The sequence below is a fragment of the Vigna unguiculata genome, chromosome 11 (assembly GCF_037176805.1).
Source record: "Vigna unguiculata cultivar grain cowpea cultivar isolate G323 ecotype 2 chromosome 11, ASM3717680v1, whole genome shotgun sequence".
NCBI classification, from domain to species: domain Eukaryota; kingdom Viridiplantae; phylum Streptophyta; class Magnoliopsida; order Fabales; family Fabaceae; genus Vigna; species Vigna unguiculata.
In genome coordinates, this window is record NC_140802.1 from 12733417 (window position 1) to 12757675 (window position 24259).

Genomic DNA, 24259 nt, shown 5'->3' on the forward strand with positions numbered 1-24259 from the left:
AATGTTGACTAGGAACATGCTGAACATATATATTAACCTCTTCGTTAGTCTCCTCTGCAAAGTTAGCTAATACCAGTGCTTCATTGTCATCATTCAACAATCTCAGGTTGTTTAATAGCTTTTGTTTTGAACCCTTCCACCAAAGTTTCACATCACCACCATATTTAAACTCTTTGACGATGCCCAATGCTTCAAAATAGGACAAAAAAATATGGATCGAACCTTTTAACAACATGAATTTCACTCCCAACGTATTTCAATCCCTTATTTCTTTCGAATCTACCCATATGATGAAAAGCAACAACGAACCCCATTTCCAGCCCTACATTTTAAATCAACACACAAATTAAACAAATTGAACCATACATGAACAACAACAAAAAAACAGCCAAACCAAACCAAACAATAAAAAGAATCAAAACAACAAACGAACTAACCTTAGTACTAGAAATCGCGATTTTGTCAATCACATCAAACCATTGTCTTAGCTTTTGATTATAACTAATGCCCCAGCTTTCGATTATATTCTGTATTAATTGTAGTTTATAATGTTGTAATCCTCTTTGTTCTCACCAAATGCCTCTTCCCCTCACCAAATGGGTCTTCCCCTTCGTTCTAATTTTAACAAATCCTAACTCATATTTAATTAACATGTGCAGAACATATACAAGTGACAAAGCTGAAAACGGGATCCTGACGTGACAATCTGTTTGCCAGGTGCCAAAAGAAACTAACGACGTCCAAAAATGAGGACCAATTCCAAGTGTTTCAAAATGTGAGGGACCTAAATAAAGCAAACTTTAGATGGAGTGACGAAAATCAAAATCGCTTAATACTTGAGGGACCAGAAACATAATTAACCCAAAATAAAATGATACATTTGTAGTGTATTATTTATCTAAGGGTATTTTCTAAAACTAAAATAAAATGTAAATATAAATATAAATTAAATATGTGAAAAATAAAATAGTACATTTTCTGTGTATTATTTATACAAGAATATTTCCTAAAACTAAAATAAAATATAAATTTAAGTTAAATATGTGGAAAATAAAATGATTTATTTTTAGTGTATTATTTATCAAGAATCTATAACAATATATAAAGGGGATTCCTTTTTTTGTGTTCACTTTTCAAAATACCAATTTTACCCCTTTAAATATAATAATTTATTAAATTTTTAAAAATTGACCGTTACTTTTACAGACTTTTTATAAAATCAGATGTTTCTATTTTTTATCTTTTTCTTTATTTATCAATGGTTATTCTTTTATTTGTTCTGATATATTTCACTTTATTTTTAATAAATATAATTTATATATATATATATATATATACATATATATATATATATATATTAACTTAATAACATTATAATATTATCACCTATTAATATAATATCACGCATATTTAAATAATGTATAGACACAAGCGCAATAGTGCCTGTGTTACGCTAGTATTTTCTAAAACTAAAATAAAATATAAATTTAAGTTAAATATATGAAAATTAAAGTAATATATTTGAAATATAATATTTATCTAAAAGTATTCCCTAAATTTAAAATAAAATATAAATTTAAATTAAATATGTGAAAAATAAAATAACATATTTCTTATGTATTATTTATCAAAACATATTCTCTAAAATTAAAATAAAATATAATCTTAAATTAAATATCTGAAAAATTAAAGCGATACAATTTCGATGTATTATTTATATAAAAATATTTTCTAAAACTAAAATGAAATATAAATATAAATTAAATAAAATATGATACATTTTTTCGTGAATTATAAATTCCATGTATTTCCTAAAACTAAAATAAGATATAAATTTAAATTAAGTATGTAGAAAATAATTCGTTCACCACATCATCCACGACTCTCGGTCACTCATACGTTCACCACCTTCCTCCGTCACTGCGTCACTGTCCCTTCCTTTACCGGCGTTCCGCCGCTCACTGTGCCTTCACTTGCTCACCGTTCCTTCTGCACCGTTGGCGTCGCCCACCACTGTCAAATACAATTTGTAATCTCTAATTCCCTTTTCTGGGTTTAGTTTGTAATCCCTATATTCGTTGGCTCTGTTTGTACTCAATCTGTGTTGAATGCTTGTCTTCAGTCGCTCACCGTTCGTTCTGCATCGTTGGTGTCGCCCGCCACTATCAAGGTACAATTCGTAATCCCTAATTCCCTTCTCTGGGTTTAGTTTGTAATCCCTATTTTCGTTGGCTCTATTTTTACTTAATTTGTGTTGAATCTCTGCTTATGAATGAAAGAATGGAATGGAAATAGGGATGTGCTGAGTTTGTGCTTATGAATGAGAATGGAATGGAAATAAGGATGTCCTGAATCTGTGCTTATGAATGAAACCACGGAATAACTCTCTTATTTTAATTTTAAATGATATGAATATTTAACACGTGTTAGATAATATAAGGTAGAAAGTCATTATCACGTGGTGAAGGTGACTACATCTATTCCGAAAATGATTGACAAAGAGATCTTAAACCCTAAAGCTTTTGGCAGACAAGTGCTTGCATTGATATGCATCCAAAGCACACAATTTACACCTCCATTATTATGCTCTTACATAAAAATATTGGTACTTCCACATAAGCGGAAGTTGTAGATTAGGTCTGTTTATACTTTTTATGTGTAGGTTAGCTTTGTTTGTACTTTGATTTGGAGATGTAATGTGTGGCTGGGAAATTAGGAAACTTTAGCTGTAGTGTAAGGCAGTGGGCAGTGGAGGCACTATTATAGTACTTGAGATTGAGACTTAAAATATATGAGTAGTGGACTTATGGGACCACTCTCACTTTCTTCTATCTATAATGAAAACTTATACAAATACATGGAAGACTAAGAGACTACACTAGGACCCTAGCTGCATAATTAGATACAATAGTAGAGGTTTCCCACACTCTACACCTCTATACATAGGGTTAATGATACAAAATAGAAGTAATAATTTCAACACTCCCCCTCAAGTTAGAACATACAAATTGTATGAACCAAGCTTGGAACAAATGAACTCAATCCGAGGTCCCCTTGATGACTTGGTTAACACATTTGCAAGTTGGTCATTTGACCCAACGAACTCAGTACAAATTTCCTTGGTCATCAATTTTTTTCGAACAAAGTGGCAGTCAATTTCTATGTGTTTAGTTCTCTCATGAAACACTAGATTTGATGCAATGTGGAGAGCAGCTTGGTTGTCATAGTACATCTTCATGGTCTGAATTTCACAGAAGTTAAGCTCTCAAAGAAATTGCTTTACGCATATGAGTTCCAACATGCGAGATGCCATTGCCCGATATTCAGCTTCACCGGTGGATCGAGCCACTACATTTTGCTTCTTACTTTTCCAAGAGATAACATTTCCTCCAAGGAAGACACAATATCCCGTAGTAGAGCGTCTGTCAATAGGGGAGCCTGCCCAATCAGCATCACAGTACCCGGAGATATGAACATTTCCTTTATCCTCATATAGCAAACCTTGTCTTGGAGCCTTCTTGAGGTACCTTAAAATACGGATGATGGCATTCCAATGTCCAAGACATGGAGTCTGCATAAACTGACTAACAACTCCAACTGCAAAAGATAGATCAAGCCTCGTAATAGTGAGATATATTAACTTTCCAACAAGCCTCCTATATTTCTCTGGATCGGAGAATAATTCGCCTTCTGTTGTTGACATCTGATTTGGGTCCATAGGACTGTCTACTGGTCTGCAGTCAATCATGCCTGTTTCTTGTAATATATCAAGAGCATATTTCCTTTGAGAGATTACAACTCCATCTTTTGACTGAGCTACTTCAATGCCCAAGAAGTATTTGAGGCTTCCGAGATCCTTGGTTTGAAAATGTCTACACAAGTGCTCCTTCAATTGAGATATTCCAGCAGTATCATTTCCTATAATGACAATATCATCAACATATACTATTAGGTAGATACATTTCCCAGGAGAGGTATGTTTGTAAAAGACTGAGTGATCTGCCTTACTGCGTCTTAACCCAAATTTTTGAACAATGGAGCTGAATTTTCCAAACCAAGCTCGTGGTGATTGTTTGAGGCCATATAAAGAGCGATGCAATTTGCATACCATACCAGACTTCCCCTGAGCAACAAACCCAGGAGGTTGCTCCATGTAGACTTTCTCCTCAAGATCACCATAAAGGAAGGCATTTTTGATATCCAATTGATGAAGCGGCCAGTGACGAATTGCTGTCATTGCAAAGAAGAGGCGAATAGTAGTCATCTTGGCCACGGGAGAGAAAGTGTCACAATAATCAAGGTAGTGTACCCTTTGGCAACCAATCGGGCTTTGAGCCTATCAACCTGACCGTCACAGCCAACCTTAACTGCATATACCCATCGACAACCAACAACCTTCTTGCCCGGTGGGAGGGGCGTGAGCTCCCAAGTATTGCTGTGTTCAAGAGCTTGCATTTCTGCAATCATGGCTTGTCGCCATCAGGATGATCAAGTGCTTCCTTCACATTTTTGGGAATAGTAACAGAAGACATTGAAGATAAAAGAGAACAATAGGAAGGCGACAATATGTGATAACTAAGAAAATTATAAATGGGATGGGGTTCCGAGTGGAACGAATACCTTTTCTAAGAGCAATGGACCAACCGGAATCACCTTCATCAGGAGGCATGGGAGCAAGAGATGAGGGAGAAGGATCTGAAGTCGGGGATTCACCATATTCTTGGATAATTGGATTATCCGTCGGAGTCCTGTGTTGGAGGTCGGGACTCGGGAGGGTATTAGTAGGTGGGGATGGGGGATTGAGAGGACTTTGATTAGGACTCGGGTTGACAGAGGCATCCGAGATAGGGGACTCAACCACTGGAATAGGGAGGACTTGCTGTATGACATGAGCGTCTTGAACAGAGGAAGAGAAATAAGGGGTTTGTCCAAAGAATGTGACATTGGCAGACATGTAGTATTTCTTGATTTCAAGAGTAACACCGATACCCTTTTCGAAGTCGAGAATAGTCCAAGAAGACACATTTGAGAGCACAAGCAGAAAGCTTATCTAGACCTGGAGACAGGTCGTGAACAAAACATACACAACCAAATACCCGAGGAGAAATGTGAAAGAGAGGGTTATTTTGAAACAAGATGGAGAAAGGGACTTTATGATTGAGAGAGGACGATGGCATTCGGTTAATAAGAAAACATGCCGTTAAGATGGCATCTCCCCAATGATGGACAGGAATGTGGGCACGAAGCAAAAGTGTATGAGCAGTTTCAAACAAGTGTCGACTTTTTCTTTTTGCTATACCGTTTTCCTGTGGCGTATGTGGACAAGTGGACTGATGCAAGATACCATGTGAACTTAAAACCGCAGACAAAGCAGATAAGAAGTACTCTTTGGCATTGTCACTTCTTAAGATTTTGATTACTCGACCGAATTGATTCTTGATTTCGTGTAAAAATAATGTGAAGATGGATAACAATTCAGAACGATCTTTCATAAGATAAACCCAAGTACATCTTGAAAATCTATCGATGAAAGTAACAAAATACCTAAAATCAAAAGACGAAACATGCCTAGGTCCCCAAATATTGGAATGGATAATAGAAAAACTAGAATTACATTGTGATTGAGACCTTTTAGGAAAGGCAGATCTAACATGTTTTCCTAGTTGACATGACTCACATTCTAAGGTCTGGGGACCACTAAGTTTAGAACACATTTTTTTAAACTTGGACAGATGAGGGTGACCAAGCCGATCATGTAACATTTTAGGACTAGGGGTTGCAACACATGACACTCGTGGACGAGATCCAAAATGATATAATCCTCCTGCTTCATATCCTTCTCCAATCTGTCTCCCCAAACCACGCTCCTGTATAATAAAAGATTTGTTATCAAAGGTTACTGAACAATTTAACATTTTGGTTAACTACTTAAAGGAAAACTAAATTGAAGGGGCAATTAGGGACAAAAAGGATAGATTTTAGATTTAAGGAGGGAGACATGATGACTCGACTGACTTCCTTTGGGGAAGTTTTAGACCCATTTGCAAGGGTTATAAAATGAGGTTTGTCTTGAAATGAAATGGTTGAGAACAAATAGGTATTACTAGAGATGTGGTGAGAAGCATTGGAATCAATTACCCATGAATTGTGACTTTCCATAAATTGAGAGATGCAAGCTGTTGATGTACTCAGAACTTGAGATGACTGTGTCAAGTTGTTGGACTTGAGGTGTAGGTACTCTTGATACTCATCCTTACTGAACTTGGATTTAGTAGTTTAAGCTTGAGAGACATTGGCAGTTTTGGAAGGAAAACCATGTAAGGTGTAACAGTTTTCTTGAGTGTGACCCATCCTTTTGCAATACGTGCATTGAGGACACCCGTGGCCTCCACGTCCACCTCTAGGTCCACGTTCTCCTCTTCCTCGAGTTGCGGCCATAACAAATGATTCTACTCGAGCAGGAGATTCTAGAGTTTCATGTGTTGGGACTTTTGGGACATGAATCATGCGTTGGATCAAGGTTTCCATGGAAGGGGCCTCATGAGAGGTCAGAAGTTGATCTCTGATGTAATTGAAGTCTGGATGAATGGCGCGAGGAATCATCACCATATAGTATTTGTCCAGCTTCTTCATTTCATTTGAAGCGTGAACTTCTAGAAACATCTGCAGGTCTTCCAAGGCTGATTGTGCTTCATTCATGAAGGAGATCATGTCATGGTTGGTCATTTTTAGAGATGCCAACTTGTCCGTCGAATCATATAGGCGTTGGATATCGTTGTCATATATATTCTGAGTCCTCTTCCAAAACGAGTGACATGTCTTGAAGGCCTTAAGAAACATTAAAAGTCTTGGCTCCACGGATTGCCACAACAGGGCACACAACTGAAAATCTGCTTGCTTCCACTGTTTGGCTTTTTCTTCAAGCGCATGGCTTCCGTCTTTCTCAAGATGGTCATGATGTCCCTGACCAAGCAACCACATCTCAACGGCAGCGGTCCAGGAGAGGTAATTTTGTCCGTCTAGCTTCTTGGAAGTAATGTAGGGGCTTCTAGAGAATGAAATAGCACTCCCAGTACCTCCAGTGGCCATATTTGATCAAGGGAACAAAAAAACAGCGAGGAGCTTCGGAAAACAGTGAAGATTTTCGAATGCCCTAGGGAGATTTCCGCAAGGGTTGCGTCTGGACTTCTCCGGAACAAAGTTTTGAAGGTCAAAACGGGTAGAGTGGCTCCGGCGACACCTATGGAGGTGGCATAATGACGAACTAGCGACTGGACGGTGGCGCATGGACGACACGCGCTTGGCTGCAGTGGATTGAAATGATGCACGTGGAGGCGCGTGGCAACGAGTCTGCCTTCGGCACCGACAGGGTTGGCTGTCGCTCGGAGAGGCGGTCTAGATTCGGTGGTTGTCGGTGAAAACTGAAGACGGCGACTGGTGGCGAATAATGGCGGACGGCGGCGGAACAGTGGCAGAAGACGACGATTTAGTGAACAGTGGCTGCTGGTAGCTTTGGATAGCGTTTAATGGCAGTGGGCAACTATAGACAATAACGAACAATGGCAAATGGCGACAGACAGCTGCGAACGGTGGCAACAAGTGCCGGTGGGCAGGACCAGACAGAAACCAGAGTGGGATCGACCTGCTCTGATACCAACTTGAGATTAAACAATGAAAATATTTTAAGGCTTGTTCAGATCCCTCTACTGTTCCTGATATTTATATAAATGATAAAGGAGATACAAGGGAAGTTGAAACATTAAAAGCTACAACTAGGTGCTAGGTGTAGAGGTTATCCAACATTCAACCTCCTAGCTTACACATAATGATTGCCTAGATATACTAATTATTTCTACACCTTGAATTAAGATCAAAGTAATATGAAATAGTAAACACCACAACCATTCAAAAATTCACAATTTCAGGTTTCCTTAACCTGACCTGAGACAGACCACCACAACTTTTTAGTTAATGTTTCACTAATTTATGTTTATGTTTCCATTTTGGACAAAAAACTATACGCTAAGTTATCTCACATTGTATCATCACCAGAAGGCATTATGGCAATAAAGTCCAACAACAGTGCCACATAATATTGAAAAGTGAGACAACACAAACTTGACCCTATTTTCTTGATTTTACTTTCTCCCCACTGCTGATTCTACAAGTTCCCTGTTCTTTAATAGTTTATACTTGGTTCAAGTGGTGTTTCATTTTGTTTGGGAAGAATAAAGCTAAGGTTTTGAGCCTTGTTTTGGCAAGGGAATAAGGTCAAATTTGAGGACCCAACTTATTCAAGGTAGAACAGCTGACCACAACAACACCATAGCTATATCTTGAGACTATCCTAAGAAAATAAACTCAAATCGAGGGAAAATTTGGGTTTTTAACCCTTGTTCATCAAAATGGCCATAGTAGACACATTTTTTTTCAATTATAGTGTGGCTGTGATTGAGCATAATGACCATATCCCATAAACACAATGCAATTGAGCACCTGTTGCAGTGACCTGCCACTACTTAACAACACTATTGTTAAAATTATTACTTCTATTTTGTATCATTAACCCTATGTATAGGGTGTAGAGTGCGAGAAACCTCTACTGTTGTATCTAATTATGCAGCTAGGGTCCTAGTGCAGTCTCTTAGTCTTCCATGTACTTGTATAAGTTTTCATTATAAATAGAAGAAAGTGAGAGTGGTCCCATAAGCCCACTACTCATATTTTCAGTCTCAATCTCAAGATGGTATCAAAGTGGGTCGATCCCACTTTGGTTTCTGTCTTGTCCGGTCCACCACCATTTGTCACCGTCGTCTGTGGCAGTTCTCCACCACTAGTCACCGCTATCCGCAACTGTCTAGCTTGGTTTGTCATTATCTGAAGTTACCCACTGCTGTCCAACACTGTCTAGCACTAGTTTCTGCCAGTCTGCCCCTGTCCTTAACTGTCCGCCGCCACAGTTTCGTCCAGCGACCATCGGATCTGGATCGCCTCTTCGAGCGACGACCAACCTCGTTGGTGCCGAAGGCAACTTCTCCTCCACGTGCTGCCACGCGCCACTACACTATCCGCTGCAGCCAGGCGCTTGACACTCACACGCCGCCAGAACCTCGTCGTGTCTCCACCGTAGGGGTAGCCGGAGCTTCCTCTATCTGTTCAGCCCCCTAGAAGCCAGTTTAAGTGAGATCCCGAGGCCTCCCTTGTGAAAATCATCCTAGGGCTTAGGGTTTCTCTTGTTTTTTTTTTCACATCTGCAACTGTACTTGATCTCCCTGATCCAAAATGGCCAAAACTATCTATCTTGGTCGGCTGCCGTGGAAATGTGGTTTTTTGGTCAAGGACAACACGACCACCTCGACCAGCCTCCTTGTTCTCAACCATTTCATTTCAAGAAAAATCTCATTTTATAACCCTTGCGAATGGTTCTAAAACATCCTCAAAGGGAGTCGGTCAAGCCATCCTATCTCCCTCCTTAAATTTAAAATTTGTCCTTTTTGTCCTTAATTGTCCCTTCAATTTAAGTTCCTTAAGTTTGTTACCAAAACATTGAATTGCTCAGTAACCTTCGATAACAAATCTTTTGTTATACAGGAGCGTGGTTCGGGGAGACAGATTGGAGAAAGATATGAAGTGGGCGGATTATACCATTTTGGATCTCGTCCACGAGTGTCATGTGTTGCAACTCCCAATCCTAAAATGTTATATGATCGGCTTGGCCACCCTCATCTGTCCAAGTTAAAGAAAATGTTTCCTGAACTTAGTAGTCTCCAGACCTTAGAATGTGAGTCATGTCAACTAGGAAAACATGTTAGATCTACCTTTCCTAAAAGGTCTCAATCAAAGTGTACTTCTAGTTTTTCTGTCATCCATTCCGATATCTGGGGACCTAGTCGTGTCTCATCTTTGGGCTTTAGGTATTTTGTTACTTTCATTGATGAATATTCGAGATGTACTTGGGTTTATCTTATGAAAAATCGTTCAGAATTGTTATCCATCTTCACATCCTTTTTGAATGAAATCAAGAATCAATTCAGTCAAGTAATCAAAATCTTAAGAAGTGACAATGCTAAGGAGTACTTTTCATCTGCTTTTTCTAACGTTTTGAGCTCCCATGGTATCCTGCATTAGTCTACTTGTCCTCATATGCCACAACAAAATGGTATAGCAGAAAGAAAAAATAGACACTTGGTTGAAACTGCTTGTACCCTTTTGCTTAGTGCCAATGTTCCTGTCCATCACTGGGCATCTTAACTGCAGGTTTTCTCATTAATCGGATGCCATCTTCCTCTCTCAATCATAAGGTCCCTTTCTCCATTCTGTTTCCAGATAATCCTTTCTTTCACATTTCTCCTAGAGTTTTTGGTTGTGTATGTTTTGTTCATGACATGTCTCCAGGGTTAGACAAACTTTCTGTTCGCTCTCTTAAATGTGTTTTCTTGGGCTATTTACGACTTCAAAAAGGGTATTCGTTCCACTAGGAACCCCCATCCCATTTATAATTTTGTTAGTTATCACATATTGTCGCCTTCCTATTGTTCTCTTTTATCTTCAGTGTCTTCTGTTACTATTCCTAAAACTGTGAAGGAAACACTTGATCATCTTGGATGGCGACAAGCCATGATTGCAAAAATGCAAGCTCTTGAACATAGCAATACTTGGGAGCTCATGCCCCTCCCACCGAGCAAGAAAGTTGTTGGTTGCCGATGGGTATATGCAGTTAAGGTTGGCTCTAACAGTCAGGTTGATAGGCTCAAAGCTTGATTAGTTGCCAAAGGGTACACTGCCTTGTTTATTGTGACACTTTCTCTCCTGTGGTGAAAATGACTACTATTCGCCTCTTCTTTGCAATGGCCGCCATTCGTCATTGGCCACTTCATCAATTGGATATCAAGAATGATTTCCTTCATGGTGATCTTGAGGAGAAAGTCTACATGCAGCAACCTTCTAGGTTTGTTGCTCAGGGGGAGTCTGGTATGGTGTGCAAATTGTATTGCTCTTTATACGGCCTCAAACAATCACCACATGCCTGGTTTGGAAAATTCAACTCCATTGTTCATAGTTTTGGGTTAAGACGCAGTAAGGAAGATCACTCGGTCTTTTACTCATACTTCTCCTGGGAAATGTATCTACCTAATAGTATATGTTGATGATATAGTCATTACAGGAAATGATATTGTTGGCATATCTCAATTAAAGGAGCACTTGTGTAGGCATTTTCAAACCAAGGATTTGGGAAGCCTCAAATACTTCTTGGGCATTGAAGTGGCACAATCTAAATATGGCGTTGTAATCTCTCAAAGGAAGTATGCTCTTGAAATACTACATGAAAATGGTATGATTGATTGTAAACCAGTTGAGAATCCTAATGGACCCAAATCAAAAGTTAACAAGTGAAGAAGGTGAATTATTCTCTTTAAAGATACAGGAGGCTGGTCGGAAAACTAATTTATCTCACTATTACAAGGCCAGATCTATCCTTTGCAGTTGGAGTGGTTAGTCCGTTTATGCAGTCTCCATGTGTTGGCCATTGGAATCCTATCATCCGCATTGTGAGAACAAAACATATAGAAATAGACTGCCTTTTTGTTTGTGAAAAGTTGTTGGCAAAGGAAATATGTACTGAGTTTGTGGGATCGAATGACCAACTCGCAAATATGCTGACCAAGTCATTAAGGGGACCTCAGATTTGAGTTTATTTGTTCCAAGCTTGGTACATACAATTTGTATGCTCCAGCTTGAGGGGGAGTGTAGAAATAATTAGTATATCTAGACAATCATTATGTGTAAGCTGGGAGGTTGAGTGTTGGATAACCTCTACACCTAGCATCTAGTTGTAGCCTTTAATGTTTCAACTTCCCTTGTATCTCCTTTATCATTTATATAAATATCATGAACAATAGAGGAATCTGAACAAGCCCTCAAAATACTTTCACTATTTAATCTCAAGTCAAGGCACAATCCAAGGATTGGTTGATTGATTTGAGTCTTGCAAATGGCCCTATAAGATTTTGATGTTTTGGTTTCTTAAAATAACATGTATGGTGATTTAGGAAGAAAGTGATATAATGTATCCATTATTTACCTAAAATGCAATACTAAGTTTTGCTAAATATAATGGAATAAGATCCTGATTATACAAAAACGAACAACGAAACAAATATCATGATTTTTTTCCTTTCACTCCCAACCCATCTATCTATAAATGTTTAGTAGCTCCATTGCCACCACAAAAAGCAAATAACCAAACATGCTAATGATGGACACATAGGATGTGATTTTTCATTTCTTTTAGTTCCTACTTCCAAACACACTATTACATTAGATTTTAATCAAATTTTGAGGGAAAATGCAAATCAGTATACTTTTCGATATCAAATTATAGAATATAATTTGAGAATATAGTTAACTATGGTCAAACAAAGTCATGTGAGAGAAGGTGTAATGCACATGTGAAAGGAAAATTTAACTCTTTAGAAACAAGGAAGCATTTTTTAACATTACACCAAGTGTACATAGAACTCGAAGAAGGCAAAGCTAAGAGATCATTAACATTAACCCAATTGTAAAATTTAGAAATAATATCTAATTTCTTCTCTTGTTTTCTTAGTAACATTTGTGTGTTACTTTAATATATGCAGTTCAATTGTCAAGGCTATAGCTTCTGATTTGGTGTGGGATTTCCAGTCCAATCATTAGGTATTAGTGTTATTTAAAGTTATAATCTTTTCAGCCACGGAATCCGCTTTCTATTTGTCGCTAGCATAAATAGTACTCATTTGTGGTTGTTCTTTTGTAGTTGATGTTTAGGAGCTTAACTATAGAAACCTGTTATGATATGGTTACAATATGTAGGATATATGATACAACTTAGAGAAAAATTAGATTTTTTGAGCACATGTGATTTTTTTCATATGCCTTTAGCTAATGGAAGATGTGACAGTATAATTGTTTTGTTGATTTGATTTTGAGCTACTGGAAGATGTTTTGGTGATTTAGATGGACAATTTGGATATATATATATATATATATATATATATATATATGTATGTATGTATATATATTATCAAGATAATTACCAGTATGTATATCTTAGTTGTAAGAACCTCGACTTTATTTCTTAGTTGTTTGTTTATTTATTTTATATTTTTTACTAATAATTTGATAAAAAGAATATGAATATTAGTTTGACAAATTAATTTAGGATAATGAATATTATTCAGTTAATTTTTAAAATTTCATGTAAAATGAGACAAACAAACATAAAAAATACTTGAGATATTAAAGATAATTAATAAAATAAATAAATTTTAACCTTAAGGCATTAATTCGATAGTGATCTTCCAAATTGATTGCAAATGCATTATATTTTTGTTTAAAATGTTCTCTATTAAATACAAACACATTCATGTGCTACATTACACTCTCAGGACGACAGAAAAACAAAGAGGAGCTTCGGGAGTGAATCACTGTTATGTGTTTTCACTGAGTCGGTAAGAACAAACGAGTGAACGAGTCGAAAAGCAAGTAACTGCACTGCATGGACCCTTTGGAAGCTTTGGTCGCTCAAATCCAAGGGCTATCAAGCACTTCTAGCGATGTCAATCGCCTCCATAGTATTTTGAAACAAGCCGATGACTTGCTCCGATCCAAGTCAACTCGCCTCCCCCCGCTTCTCACTCAACTCGACCCTTCCATTCACTCCCTCGGTTTTCTCTACATCTTGTACGTCCCAAAAAAGATTAATTATAAGCGTTATTTGTTGATGCCGAAAACCCTAGTTCTTGAACCCTTGAATATTGTTGCGAGATTACACGAATTGTTTTATTTTGATTCTTTTGTGATTGCAGAGATGCCTACATGACTAGTCCGATCACCAAAACGCAGGCTGAGACTGCCGTTCCAATCGCTACCAGGTTCATCGTCGCTTGCAGCGATCAAATTCGTTTGGCCCCTGAAAAATGTATGAAAATATGAGATTCAAATCGTTAGTTTTTCCTGATTCATTGGTTTTATAGAAACTGCTTTAAATTGCGGTCGTAGTTAGGGTTGATCCTTGATGTTGGGAAATTGCTGGCCGAAGTTGTTTTTGCGCACTTATTTTGAAACCTTGTTGTTTACATGAGTTAATTAAGTAACAAATTGCGGGTTGAAATTATTTTATTGGTTTTTAGATACTTGTGCGATCGATTGTTGTTTACAATTCAATAAAAGTGAAGGAGAGATGTTTAGTCGGCGTGGTAGAGAGGAGAAATAGATTAGATGGAAACATGAAGGATGAATGGACATAGGTGGGAAATAGAGTAGAAACTGTAAGTGTTTTGTTAAAAGGAAATAAAGAAGAAACATGGAGAGAGATTGAGAGATAAATGGAAATTCTGTCAAAAGTTCCACATAGCATAGAAGAAGTTGAGGAGGTGAGATAGGGAGTGGAAGAGTTTAGGCGAATCCCACTACTTTAAAAATATCTCCTCTAACTCTTCTCGACCAAACGTCCCCTTTCTTCATCCATCCATTCTATATCTTACTAACAACACTGGATTGGGAAAAAGGAAAAATATTTAGTGAGTCGAGATTAATCAATTAGAGAGAGAAGAAAGGGGACAGATGAAGATTGGGAAGATTTTTTTTTGGTGTTGGTTTTCTTTCTTGGCTTTGGTATTTTAGTGTTGACTGTTTTTTCTTCTGAATTTGTAGTTTTGTGCATGTTTAAGGTGCTGATGGATCTAGAACAGAATGGGTTTTAATTTGATGTTGATGTTATTTCTTGGTTTTTGATTAATGTGTTTTTGAATTTTTTTGGAATTTTTTTAGTTTTATCTGTGTGTAGGAGGTTGAAGGATCAAGTGATGTTGTTGGAAACTCCAATACGAGGTGTGGCTCCTTTGTTCACTGCACTTCGAAAAGTTCAGGTCTCTGCAGAGCACCTAACTCCCCTACACTCAGAGTTTCTTTTGCTTTGCTTGTTGTCAAAGTGCTACAAAACTGGTTTATCCATATTGGATGATGATGTTTTTGAAGTTAACCATCCAAGAGACTTTTTTCTCTACTGTTATTATGGGTGCGCTGCTTTCTTCCCCTATTTCTTTCTGTGCTTTTAGTATTGTGTTTTAGTTGATAGAATGTGCTGTAATTTCTTCCCTGTATGTAATATTTTGTTGAATTTCTTACATTTATATTAGATATGCAGTAGGTAATGTTCTGTGTTTTTAACAGTAGTGGTGGGGTTGTAGGATTTTCCCATGTCAAAATTCATGTGGGTATTTGGGAGTTGGAAGGGGAAAAATGCAAAATAAAAAGGGGAGGAAATGGTATCAGGGAAGAGTATGGAAGTTCATTAATAAGTTTCCTTCTTTGGTTTGGATGTTTAAATTGGGGGAGTTATTAAAATGTTTCCCTCTTCAAACAAAGCAAGAGTGATGCTCAAAATCTGCCCGTTCTAAATCTGTTAGGATACCTGAACAATGTAGGAATCGAGGTCAAAGTTTTGTCATGTTTCTTGTTATTGCAGGAAATTGTGGATAAATGCAATTGATGTGGCTACAATTGCAATCATGGACACACCCAAAATCCTTGATGTAGGAGTGATGAAAATCACTATTGCAGATTGTTTTTAAACCTTGGCATAATTTCATGGGGAAACAAGTGACTGTAGGAAAAGTGATACAATGTCCTGTATCTCGAGTGCAATCTCCATGGCTTCTCAATGGGAGATACCCCTCTTTCCCTGTATCACATAAGGAAAAAAGGCTAGATGAATTCTTATGTCTATCCTTTCTCATGTGTATATTTCCTATCATAACACAATCATAATAACCACAATTTTCCTCTCTTCATTCCCAAAATACTCTCCTCTTCATTCCCATCCAAATTGCCTTTCTGAAATTTTAATTTTTTTGCTGATGCTTATATAATGCATACATACCTTAGGGGGGAGTGGATCTCATCGCTAAAGCTTGCCATTGTAGTGGAAAAATGCCCAATGTCATAAACAACCCACATAAAAAATCTTCATTTCTTATGTAGGACTCGGCTCCTATAACTTGCATTGCTATTTGAGGGTTCTAATATTTAACATTCTCCACTTGTTCCCACGTGTAGTGACTGTGCTCCAGCTCTTCTGGCTGGTCACTCGTGAACAATGCAATGTTGCCATCAACATTTGTGTTGCGTCTTTGCTCTTAAGAGGCATGGTGGTGGGCTCTAACATCAAAGTGATGGGTTTCTTTAAAGTGATCTCTAATAGCATTATAATAACTAGGAAATGAAAAAAAGGCCCTGCAGGTGTGACTTGCTTTCTGCTGTCCTAAAGCCGCACTCACTTTTTCTCCACCTTCTCTCATGACTCCTCTTCCTCCCATTCTCTCCCTTCAACTGAATTATCCTTTGGCTCTTCTTATCTCTGTGTGTTAGGCTTCTCTATGAAGAATTATTTCTTGCATCTTACATTATTCCTTGTAGAATACACATGTGGGAGGTATATCATTATGCTTGTACCTTTATTCGGGAGGTCAAGGTAGAAGACGTCTTTCTTATAGGGCCTAAAACTATAGTGAATTGCAAAATACTAATATCCAACAAACAACGAAGTTCAACAAAGATTGGTCAAGGTTGGAGGTTATTTTGTTCTGAAAATGAATTAAAAGAAGGAGATATTGTTGTCTTTCAAGTAGACAATGATTTTATCGAATCAAATGTTGAAGTATTCGTGAATGGTTGTTGTTGTGATTAGATTAACGATAATTTTTTAATGTTGATGAATTATGGTCATTGAACTTTGTTATATGACAATATAGTTGTGTACTTCATCAATTATGGATATTAAACTTTGTTATATTACAATATAATTGTTTATAATAAATGGTTATTTAAACTTTGTTTACAATATATAATTGATGATAATTATTATAAATAATCCCGTGCATTGCACGGGTCAAAAAACTAGTTTGGATATATATGTCTATCAGTGGTAGTTTAAATATGATGTCAAACATGATGAAAATCTGGATTCATTGCATTTAGTATTATAACCATATAAAACTTATCTACCTAATTTTAAAACTCACTCCCCCAACCACCTAACTAACTACCTAATTTTTAACAAACTTCCTTCGAACATACACCTTCATAGTCTTATCATCATGATCGAACAACCTTGTCCTCAAGGTTGAAACCTGGAGACTAGTCTGTCATAGTAGCCATGTCCTCCCAGGTTGTTGCTTCTGGATCTCCTTTCCACTCAATGAGCACTTGCTGCACCTTGTCACCTTGTTGCTGAGTGGTTCTTTTATCCAATACTGGGATTGGAACATGGACAGGAAAATTGCCTTGCAATTCTTCTAGTAAATCTTTCTCAATATTGTGCATTCTCACAACTAACTTTAGTTGAGACGCATGAAAGATCGGGTGAATGCGGGCCATATCTAGTAGTTGTAATCCAAATGCCACTGGACCCACCTGTCGCAACTTTGAAAGGCCCATAATAGCATGCTGATAACTTGGTATGCAACCTCGTTGGCATGGAACTTTGCCAATGAGGTCGTATCTTGGGGTAGACCCAATGCCCCACTTTAATCTAAGATGGTTTATGTTTCCTGTTTTTTGCAAAACGTACCATCTGTTCTTGGGCCTTGAAAAGATGTATTTGAGTTGTTTGAGAGCTTCATCCCGATTCATTAGTTCTTGCACCACTACCTTTACAACTGTTTCCCCATGGATGAATCGTGTGAGTGAGGGGGGAGAAAATTGTGACCATCTCTACATGACCCACCAAGTGGTATCAGAATGAAGAATAGAGGGCAAAAGCTAACTCTACTTACGAGTTGAACTGTGGTGGTCCAAAAGGATTCCAACCATTGGAAGGCGGTGCATGTCAATCGTCTAAGGCAGTCAAGATCTTGATGATGCATTGGTAGGAATTCTGATACCTAACCTACCTAACTGTGGCGGTTGGGTTATGCTGCTCGAGGCCCACTAAACCCAAGCATTGGTGGACGAAACTCCAATAGTGGATGATGAGTTTTTTGCCAAACAGAAATAGGCAGAGCAAGATCGACCCACTTTCATATCAACTTGAGAAAAATACAAATGAATAATGAATCAATTTTAGAGTGAATTTCCTTCTCATAGATCCCATATTTATAATAGCATTGGAGAGTTAGATAAAATGTGTAAGAGGGAAGAGAGGAGAATAGGAAATGTATTATCTAGAAACTAGGTACAACACAAAGCACACAACTTTTCAATCAATTCTTTTTTGGATAACTTATTCTAGTACCTCATTCATTATACATGAAATCTGGTATGCCATGATAAGCATGAGATCCTAAGGGAGAGAATCACCCTCAAATTTAGGGATGTCAAATAAACTCATTCCTATGAGTATTGTTTGAATGTAATGACTTTGATTGTAAATCCTAACATTGACTGGATATGGTTAATATTTGATTTTTTAAATTGAGGATGGGGATGAGAATGGGTATGTAGATATCTGTCACGTCCCCATTCCTATATATATCCATGTCCTCATACCCATTCCTGTTTTAAATTACTAAAACACTTGTAGTTTATTAGGTAACCTGATAAACTTGATTTCAGTGTTCTCTCTTATCTTTAGTTTCATTTCATTTGGAAAACTCTTATTTCTTTCTACATAATTTTTCATTCTGTCTGAATTGTTGTTCAACTTGTTCATTATTTATGAAGTTCACTCAATCACTCAGATTCCTAAGTACTTTCTCTCTTATTGCAACCTTAATTACACATTTGTTTCTTGTGTGATGTTGTTCAAATGATGTATTACATTTGAAGAAACACAAACATTAATTTCATTAAATCAAATAGTTTTTAGGCCATACATTTGATTATTTCTACTCTTTTAATATTTTTATTTACTGTTTATTTTTTTCACATGAGAATATCTCAATTTCAAGTGTTAAATTGTTTAAACCCTTACAATGTGTGTCCTTACATAGATAATATCATATTTTCTTTGCTGTGATTTATATCTTTTTGTAAAAGATTTATTTAATTGATAATTGAAACAGTGATGGTGATGAGATGTATTTTTACAGAGGTTAGGATGGGATAATTAAACTGGCACCCACCATTGCGACTCAAATTTTTTCTCTATTCCTTTTGTATTTATCTCAAGTTTTTATCATGGTTAAATTGATATGCACATGGATCAGATTGACAAGTACTTTGAATGCTTGTCAATATTTAATAACTTTAGATCATACCTCTGGTAATGAGCTCTTAGTCAAGCCTTTTTCATATTGTCTGACTTTTGACCTTCTGACAGAGGAATGATATGCATTGGAATGAAGTGCTTTCAAAAAGCATTGGACCTTCTGCACAATGTAAGCAATCTACATAATCTATAACTTGTGTTATTCATGATTTGTTCTCGAATCAACCTTTTAGTTCAGCATTTATACATTTTCCAGGTTGTAACTGCTCCCATGTCTGTCATTAATGCTATAGCTGTGGAAGCGTACAAAAAGTATATCCTGGTTTCTCTCATTCGTAATGGGCAGGTATAAGTCTAATTTATTTATAGATTACGCCTGTTATGTTTCCTATGCATCACATCCTAAACAGTATTGTTAGATGACAAGCCTTCTTTGTACAGGGTTTTTCTCGTTTTGACCAAATTAAAATTTATTTTTTGAGGTGCTATATTGATAATTTATCAGGTGATGAGCTGCCATTTCTTTTTTGCAGTTCTCTACCAGTCTTCCTAAGTATTCTTCTTCTGCTGCTCAAAGGAACCTGAAGAACTTCTGTCAGGTATGACTTCAATTTAGTTGGTTGAGATACTGTCTTATAAATTAGAAGGTCAAATTGTACAATTTGGTTTTTTATATTCAAGATATTGATAGAAATAACTTTATCTTAGCAAGTGTGATCAGAATGAAAATTAAGAGAAAAGATACTGTCTTATTATAGTTTAGTAAAATAGGAATAGTTCCTGCCGTAGTAATCATTGGGTTAAATGAATCATGGTCTGCTTGGGTAGACAGATTCCATCAATACCACCCTCCTAAGAAGCTTTCTTGTCCTCAAGTCAGAAGCTGCTTTGTGTACTTACTGGAGCACCCTTTCTCTGCAGCCCTTGATTGTATAACTCCCCATATCAAATTATCTTCTGGTCCAAGTTGAATCATCTTTGCTCGGTCCAGAAGGAAGGACAGTTTTCAGCCTATGTTATCAATAGTGACCATAGTGGTCACCATTGTGGTGGTGGGGCAGGGTGGAGTGGGGTTGAGATACAGGAACAGACTCTATCACGTGTTATAGTGTTGCTGTTGGAGTGGCTGCAATCAAGCTTCTGGGACTTAATGTTTCACTTTTAAGGGGTGGTGCAAACTATAACAGAAATGGATGGCTCGTGGTTCCCTAGGGCTTTAGGGTGTATTTTTCTCCTTTCTCATCTGTTTTGGGGCTTGGGCATCAATTTGAGTCCAACATTTCTGTTGTATTTTTAAATTGGTCACTTTTTAACTTACAATAGTCGGCATTTATTTATTATATTATAATATAATAAACTAAAACAGAATAATAATGACCTAAATAAAGCATAATATATGATATGTTAAAAATAGTAATGAACTAATTATAGCAATAAAAACTAAATTAAACATACTATTATAATATGATTTGCTAAAATGTTAATAAAAATTATAAATAGAAGAAATACATATACACAATAAATAAAAACAAATATAGATATTGTTGAGCAATAAATTCACATACGAAATACATACTGCATGCGTGTAAACACATATTTAGGATCTGTTTATAGCAAGGGTAAGTCAAAAGGCTTACACCAAATCCGATGGTTCAGATCAGTTCATCTAAGTAAGTCACGTTGTGTATTAAATTTCCATTAATTTGATTTACATTCAGATTTAAGTACACTAATATATATGCTTTCCTTCCAAGGAAATAAAGACACTGTTTTGGCTCGATGCATAGGTAGCACATGACTCACTAGGTGAATTGATATCAACCATTAGATTTTATAGAATTAAAGGTTTGGATTTGGTACGAGTTTTTAGACTTTACACCTGATGTAAACAAAAGCTAACACATATATATGTGTGTATGCTTGCGTATATTGACCCATTCATTACAAGATACATAATGGTATAAAATATATATTACTTATTTAGCAGGTTGATTGGGTTCTCTGACTTTGTAATTAGGTAATGCGAGGAAAGACTAAATTTTCAGATTTCTTCCCACTTTGTGGCAGTAAAAACCATCACTAAATGTTAAGCCTAAATATGAGGAAAGACTAAATTCTTATATTTTCAAACTTTGGAATACTAATTCGGTATATTGAAGGTGTATGAAGAATTACCAAATTAGGCAAAACGAACAAGCGCTTAAAGTACATTTTCCCATTTTGGAATGTGTCATTTCCATTGAGTAACCTGTACAAGACTCAGCCTGCTTTAGTATATCCTCCTCTTCGTAAGCTCTCTATAAGGTAAAATCTTAGATGCAATTGATGGCTTTCCCTCGATTTTTTTAATTATTCGTGGATTTACTTTTTAAGAATTCCTTTTTTTACCATCAACATGAATGGCCGTGTAACTTGCTGTTAGCAATTTTTTGTGATTACTTCAACGCATATTGACTTGTCTTCCATGCATATATTTTGTATTTGAGCAATGTTAACCTTATTTTAATCCCTTTGTCATTTGGGCAGCCTTATGTCGAATTGGCAAATACTTATGGGAATGGAAAAATTGCAGAATTAGAGGCTTTCGTCAAGACAAATGAGGAGAAGTTTGAATCTGTGGGTCCTTTTACATATTTAGTACTTATTTGTAGCATCGGGCATTTTGATTGTTGCTCAGTACAGTGTTTAACTTCCAGTTCTGACGTTATGCAATTACTTATCAAGATTTCTTGTGCAAATTTCTGTTTCAGGACAGCAACCTTGGACTGGTTAAGCAGGCTGTATCATCCATGTATAAACGGAATATTCAAAGATTAACCCAAACATACTTGACCCTTTCTCTCCAAGATATAGCCAACACAGTGCAGTTAAATAGCCCCAAAGAAGCTGAAATGCATGTGCTACAAATGGTGCTCTTCCAACTGAGATACATTTTCATTTTCATTTTAGCATTAACGTACCACTAATAACATACTCCTAAACTTCAGATTCAGGATGGTGAGATATATGCTACTATCAACCAGAAGGATGGAATGGTGAGATTCTTGGAGGATCCTGAACAGTATAAAACCTGTGAAATGATTGAGCATATTGATTCATCAATCCAGAGGTATATTTTATGTTAAAACCTCGTTTAGCACAATTACTTTCCAATACTAGTAACAATTAACACGTTTCATCTCAAATTTTGTAATGACAAATTTTCGGTTTTGTTACTTTTAAAGCTTAATTTCATAGTGACCTGTGTCTATAAAATGTTCTTCCTCTCGTATTGAAGTATTTTTTTTTTCTCAATTTATGCCAGAATAATGGCACTCTCAAGGAAACTAACTGCAATGGATGAACAAATTTCATGTGATCAGTTGTATTTGTCTAAGGTGTGTGTTCATCAACTGTCCTGTTATGTTAACTTTTCTGTAAAATATTTTTAACTAAGCGTAATTTGCGTACTCAGGCCGGAAGAGAGAGACAAAGATACGACTTCGATGACTTTGATGTTCCACAAAAGTTCAACATTTAAGGTCAGACAATATAGGTTATATGTACGAGGCTATGAATGATGTAAGATTCACCACTCTCTCTCAGTGAGATAATATTCTGAAATAATGTTCGCTTCTCACTTATATTGTTCTTTCGTTTGAACGATTTCGATGTGCTAGTTGTTGTATGCATTTGAAGTAGCGGTTCCTTAAGTTCCTTTTATTTTAATGTGAAAAATAAAGAAGCATGGTTACTTACGAGATAGTTCCGACTCTTAATTGTGGATATAGAGGTAAATGAGTGAGCATACGAAGAGAGCCATGGATGAGATAAATACTGTTATGTTCACGTGTTGCTTTAGTTAGTGTTATTAATATTTCCTTTTCAACCATGCCAACAAAATAGGTGATTGTTTGGTATGGAATTCAGAGATTTCCTAGCTGAAAGGTTTTTAATCATTTTTTATTATTCATACTTCCGAAACTCCTCATGGCATTAGCATCATTATCCCGAACAATTGTTTTCTTATACTCATTTCTTGGTGACCCTTTGCGTTATTATTATTTACGCCAACCAACACAAAATTAAATACCATTTTGTTAAAACCATTTTGGAAAAATCAGATTAAGTTGTATAAAACAAAGTGTTCATATTCTCATGTTATGATTTTCATTAATTGTGGCAGGGGATGAACAGTGGAGAAGATGGAAGATCTTTCTTATTGTCACTGTTATCGCAAAAATGACTCAATTGTTCTTATTCCTAAAACCCTACATTTTTTTGGTAGGATTTGGAAGGTTGTTCTTAGAATTCAAGGCATGATAAATACAATTCCTGTTGATAATCAATTAAGAAATTAGTACAGTATAAATATTGTGAATTATGGTGATGTTACTCATCAGAAACTAATGCAATCTCTTGATTGAACAAAGAAACATAAAAAGATAAATTTGTTGAGAACTTTTTTCTTTTTCTATTTCTAGGCAAAACATGGTCTGTTTCTTCACTACCAAAACCTAGACCATGCAAAATGAATAGAGCATATCTTATAGTGTCATAACAAAATATATGGGTTTGTTTTTCTTACAATTGGGAATAAATAATTTTGATTGATTGTTCTTAAAATTATTTTATATACTAATTGAAATGTTTGTCTAAATCTTCACTATAGAGTTTATACCGAAACTTGTGTTATATAGGAGTTGCTGGTCCGGTTGTAAAACAAAAAAGAAAACTTCAAATTGTAGGAATATACGCAACGTGTTTTAGTATATGTCAAACCAAAATTTATAAAGTATAAACCAGTAAAGTAGTAATAATACTAATAATAATACATAAATATAAAAATATCAACCTATTTCAAATTTAAAATTAGATAAAATTAGATTTAAAAATATATAAAGACTAAAATAGCAATGGTAGACCTTTAACAATAATTATATACTCTTAAAAAATTATAATAATTTTTTTATGGAGTTTCTTGCAAAAATATTATTAGAAAACCAATTTTGAAATTAGGATCACGGTCAAGTCAACAAATTGAATTTTATTAATAATTTAAATTCGATTACATTGGAAAGAATTTCGTAA

The 24259-nt window shown here is 36.2% G+C and overlaps 2 protein-coding genes across 3 annotated transcripts; one reads left to right on the forward strand and one right to left on the reverse strand.

Moving 5' to 3' along the window:
* The first annotated feature begins 1841 nt into the window (after positions 1 to 1841).
* On the forward strand, positions 1842 to 23631 carry LOC114169952 (COP9 signalosome complex subunit 3-like). Of its 2 annotated transcripts, XM_028055360.2 has the most exons (15): positions 1842 to 2029; positions 2123 to 2170; positions 12639 to 12696; positions 13428 to 13722; positions 13848 to 13960; positions 14812 to 15058; positions 19301 to 19358; positions 19446 to 19535; positions 19723 to 19788; positions 21716 to 21805; positions 21940 to 22098; positions 22177 to 22298; positions 22494 to 22566; positions 22644 to 22750; positions 23355 to 23631. In XM_028055360.2, exons 4-14 carry the CDS (start codon positions 13538 to 13540, stop codon positions 22707 to 22709), a joined length of 1269 nt encoding a protein of 422 aa, XP_027911161.2. In that variant the 5' UTR covers positions 1842 to 2029; positions 2123 to 2170; positions 12639 to 12696; positions 13428 to 13537; the 3' UTR covers positions 22710 to 22750; positions 23355 to 23631. The 2 variants fall into 2 exon arrangements, with proteins under 2 accessions (XP_027911161.2, XP_027911164.2); XM_028055363.2 differs by lacking the exon at positions 12639 to 12696.
* Positions 6277 to 7089, reverse strand: LOC146881017 (uncharacterized). The gene has a single exon (XM_085669210.1). The coding sequence runs from the start codon at positions 7087 to 7089 to the stop codon at positions 6277 to 6279; it is 813 nt and encodes a 270-aa protein (XP_085525336.1).
* Positions 23632 to 24259: the final 628 nt, after the last annotated feature.

What these genes read in the sequence shown, in the direction of transcription:
- LOC146881017 (XM_085669210.1), bottom strand. Translation starts at nt 7,089, where the DNA reads ATGGCCACTGGAGGTACTGGGAGTGCTATTTCATTCTCTAGAAGCCCC.
- LOC114169952 (XM_028055360.2), top strand. Translation starts at nt 13,538, where the DNA reads ATGGACCCTTTGGAAGCTTTGGTCGCTCAAATCCAAGGGCTATCAAGC. An exon ending in CTCTCATTCGTAATGGGCAG is followed by an intron (nt 19,536 to 19,722) that starts GTATAAGTCTAA and finishes TCTTTTTTGCAG; the next exon opens with TTCTCTACCAGTCTTCCTAA. An exon ending in ACCTGAAGAACTTCTGTCAG is followed by an intron (nt 19,789 to 21,715) that starts GTATGACTTCAA and finishes TCATTTGGGCAG; the next exon opens with CCTTATGTCGAATTGGCAAA.